General features: G+C 40.1%; 1 protein-coding gene across 1 annotated transcript; it reads right to left on the minus strand.

The window, feature by feature from the left end:
- Positions 1-581: 581 nt before the first annotated feature.
- LOC118750442 (secreted RxLR effector protein 161-like) lies at positions 582-1346 on the minus strand. Its single transcript, XM_036485164.1, has one exon. The coding sequence runs from the start codon at positions 1344-1346 to the stop codon at positions 582-584; it is 765 nt and encodes a 254-aa protein (XP_036341057.1).
- Between the last annotated feature and the right edge of the window lie 3066 nt (positions 1347-4412).

Raw genomic sequence — 4412 nt, forward strand, 5'->3', positions numbered from 1 at the left:
CTAAGATGAATTCTTGTTGTGATCTCGCCATTGTGCAATTTCTTTTTCCCTAAATTGGAGCGCTAAGCGTTACGTTATCCATTGTCAATGAGTGTCAGCGCGCGCTATCCCCATATCAACGCGTCGTAATTTTTGACGTTTTCTCAGGTCCTCTCGTTTTTATTCTCGTTTCCTCTTTCACTTGTTTGTCCTTTCTCTTTCTTTCCGTCTTCTGCATCCAACTTCAACACGTAACGCCCTGTCAAAAATGAAAATTCCATTTGCTCGGCGTAAGCGCCGCGTTATTGTGGGATGCTTCATACAAATTGTATGGGCATGAGGATTTTTGACAGTTGCTTGGCGCTTGACGCGCCAATTTAGGGATGGCAGTAAGATGTCAAAATTAGGTTTCATATACATATGTCTATAGTACAGTGTTGTGTAATGTAAGGATTTTTGTTCTATGTGATTTCTTATTTCAACACCCTCACTTGGTGAATTAACAATTATTTAAAATTCAGAATGATACAAATTTTGTTGCTTATTATGAATAATAAAAAAAAAATGTATTAACAATCTAAATATTTTTCAATTTTGGAATTTCAGCATAATCCACATTGTTTGACGCAAAACTGGTGTTTGTCCCTAGGGACTGCTTTGGTCAAGTTGTCCGCTGCCATTTCTTCAGAAGGAATGTATTTAATTGATACGACACCCTCATTAATCATGTCTCTGATGTGATGGTGCCTAACATCAATATGCTTGGTGCGATTCCTGAATCCCTCCACTTCAGCTAATTCGATTGAGCTCATATTGTCACAATTGATCGGTATGGTGTTGGTAGAACTACGATCGAGTTCATTGACAAATTGTTTTAGCCAAAGCGCTTCTCTTACTGCAGCTGACATCGACAAATATTCTGCTTCAGTTGTCGATAAAGCCACAGTTGGCTGACGCTTGCTATGCCAAGTCACTGCGGCATTCGATAATTTAAAGATGTATCCGGTACACGACCTTCTCTTGTCAACATCTGAGGCATAATCAGCATCGCAAAAACCATATATATCTGAGCCGCTTTCTTTGGAATAACGTAACTTCAAATCAGCAGTCCCTTTTAGGTATCGAAAAATTCGCTTTACTGCTGTCCAGTGAGCTAAATTGTAAGTACTATTAAAACGACTTACGTCGTTTACAGCGAACGCAATATCTGGTCGTGTGGCTTGTGACAAATATAGCAAGCATCCAACTGCTTCTTGATAGGGTATACGCTTGAGTTCGCTCTCTGTGGAATTTTTGTTCGAACCAAAATCCTTCGAAAGTTTGACATTTGGATCACTCGGAGTGGATATAGGTTTACAATTTTCCATTTGAAAACGTTAAAGTACTTCTTTAATGTACGCAGACTGGTCCAATTCAATATAATCGGCCGTTTGGTTTATTCGAATTCCTACACAATGCGTTACGGGTCCCATGTCTTTCATTTTGAATATTGTACTTAGATCTGACTTAATTTTGTTAAGTGCCAATGAATCGCGCCAAAAAATTAGTATATCATCTACATATATTGCGATAATTACTTCTAGATGATTATTGTAGAAAACACAAGGATCGAGCTTGGATTGGATCAGTCCCAATGACTTCAGTGCTGCAACCAACTTATGATTCCACTGCCTGCCTGCTTGTTTTAAGCCGTAGATTGCGCGATTTAACTTTCCTTCTCTGTTTGTGCCGTCGCTGAATCCTTCGGGTTGTTCAATGAAAATTTCTTCATCTAAATCGCCTTGAAGAAAGGCGGTAACTGCGTCCATTTGGTCGACTTTTAACCCCTTTTTATTGCTAGTGCAATTAACAAACGAATGGTCGCGTAGCGAACGACAGGTGAAAAAGTTTCAATATAGTCTAAACCATATATTTGGGCACAGCCCTTGGCCACAAATCGGGCCTTGTAACGCAAAACATTTCCCTGATCGTCACGTTTGGTTTTAAATACCCATTTACCTTTTATGGGTTTGCGATCTCGAGGCAGCTCGACTAACGTCCACGTATTGTTTTCTTTGTGCGACTGAATTTCCTCCTCCATAGCTCGTTTCCAGTCAATGTGCTCTTTAGTGTTTAATGCCTCTTTAACTGTTAGTGGATCAGAAGGAAGTTTGTTTGTATAGGCAACATGTGAAACATACCCTTCAAAGACTTTCTTCTTCGGCTCACGAGACGACTTTCTGGTTGGTTGAATTGAAGGTTCAGCTTTTGGCTCGTAGCCCGGACTCCAATTCTTATCGTTACTCTTTGTAATAGCCGCTCCACGTTGTGCACCATCGTTGTCGGACGGCTCAGCAATATATAGGTCATTTAAAATATTGAGCTTATTATCCCTCACTGAATCTGAGCCAATTGAAATAATGTCTCGATCCAACTTACTATCGGGTTGTTGGTTTACATCACATTCACTCGTGCTCAATCTCCTCACTTGATTTGAATCGACAACCGCAGTATCTATGGATACTTCTATTTTCGAAGTTGGCAGGCGCTCATGAAAAATTACATCACGGCTAATAGTCAGGTTCTTAGTTTTCGGGTCAATGCAGCGAAAACCTTTTTTATCGCTATCGAAACCCACAAATATCAATTTTTGTGACTTTGCATTCCATTTTGAGCGACGTTGCTTTGGTACATGTACCATAACGGGTGATCCAAAAATTCGTATATTGGAAATGTCTACTTTTACGCCTGACCAAACTTCTTCAGGCGTCTTGTTCACTAATGCCGAGCAAACCGATCGATTGAGAATGTAAGCGGCCATTGCACACGCTTCAGCCCAGAATGAATTGTCTAATTCTGCATCGATGATCATGCACCTAGCTCTTTCAACAATGGGGCGATTCATGCGCTCGGCGACACCATTCTGTTGAGGTGTGTAAGCATTCGTCACCTGATGCTGAATACCATTCATCTTGAAAAGCCGAATAAATTGCTTGGAACGGTATTCAGTTCCGCCATCTGTGCGTAGTATTTTTATTTTCCGTTCAGCTTGGTTTTCAACGTACGCTTTAAAATCTACGAATGCATCTATAGCTTCTGATTTTTGCTTCAAAAAATACAAGAAAACTTTTCTACTATAATCATCGATGAAGGTGATAAAGTATTTCGCTCCACCGATGGAGGGCGTTTCCATTGGCCCAACCATATCTGAGTGAACAATTTCCAACATGCTTTTCGTTTCAGAGCTGCTCATCTTAAATGATTTTCTCGTTTGTTTTCCTTTAGCGCATACTTCACAATTTACGAGACTAGTTTTGTCGTCAAAGTGCATGCCCGATACGATTCCATTTTTCATTTGTATCAAGCTTTGACAATTTATGTGACCTAACCTACGATGCCAGGTTGTTATTGAATTTTCTATACTTTTGGCTAGTAACGATGATCCGGATACGAATTTGTATACCTCATCTTTTGGCTTACAATGTGCATACGGAACCCCTATCTATGTCTATCATAAATTGTGCACCCATTCATGTCAAATACGACTTTGTTGCCTGCTTCTACCATTCGGTAAACAGATAATAAATTTGCAGATAAATCGGGTATATGAAGTACATTGTTTACTTTTACTTCATCTGATTTAAGCTTTAATTTCGTATCACCTACGCACTTTACTGCCATTTTCCCATCGTTAGCAGTAATTATTTCAACTATTGCAGAAGGTTTGCAATTACTTAAAAGGTTAATGTTGGGGGTCATATGACTGGATGCTCCGCTATCTACAAACCATTCCCTTACTGGATTTTTCGTGGCAAGGTTCGCCGAAAAAGCTAGTTTTGCTGAGTGGGTCGACTTTTCTTTCGACTTAACTGGGCAGTCAATTGCCTTATGAATCTAGCAGCTTTGCTTTAACTTCATCTGAGGATGGGTTTGATTGTCGGCCTTCGAAACCCATTAACAGTGGCATAAACTGTTCAGGTAGGCCAAGACAGTATATGCCTGCGAGCCAACGATCATCAACTTCCCAACCAACAGAATTTAATTTGTAGTACAAAGATGTTATAGATTCAATATACGATTGCATTGAATCACAATTTTCCAATCGGACCGTCACAAATTTAATCAGCAGGCTTACGGTTCGCAGAAATCCGCGATCTTCAAACAATTGCTTCAAATTCGTCCACATTTCTAATGCGGTCTTGCATGCTCGAATGTGGACATACATAACTTTTTCAACGGACAGCACTATCGTTGCTTTCGCGGCGCTCAGCTTGTTTTCATCTGTTTCTACGGCCACAGTAGCATCATTCTTCGCTGCCTTGATACAGTTCGCAAGACCCTTCGATTCCAACAGATTTTCCATGGCAAAAGCCCAGTCGTGATAGTTATCTGCTCCATTTAGCTTCCCTAAGATGAATTCTTGTTGTGATCTCGCCATTGTGCAATTTCTTTTT

Source organism: Rhagoletis pomonella, unplaced genomic scaffold, assembly GCF_013731165.1.
Source record: "Rhagoletis pomonella isolate Grant_MI unplaced genomic scaffold, Rhpom_1.0 Rhpom_scaffold_00240, whole genome shotgun sequence".
Classification (NCBI taxonomy): Eukaryota; Metazoa; Arthropoda; class Insecta; order Diptera; family Tephritidae; genus Rhagoletis; species Rhagoletis pomonella.

Excerpts from the sequence above, each read along its gene's own strand:
- LOC118750442 (XM_036485164.1), bottom strand. The coding sequence starts at position 1,346 with ATGGAAAATTGTAAACCTATATCCACTCCGAGTGATCCAAATGTCAAA.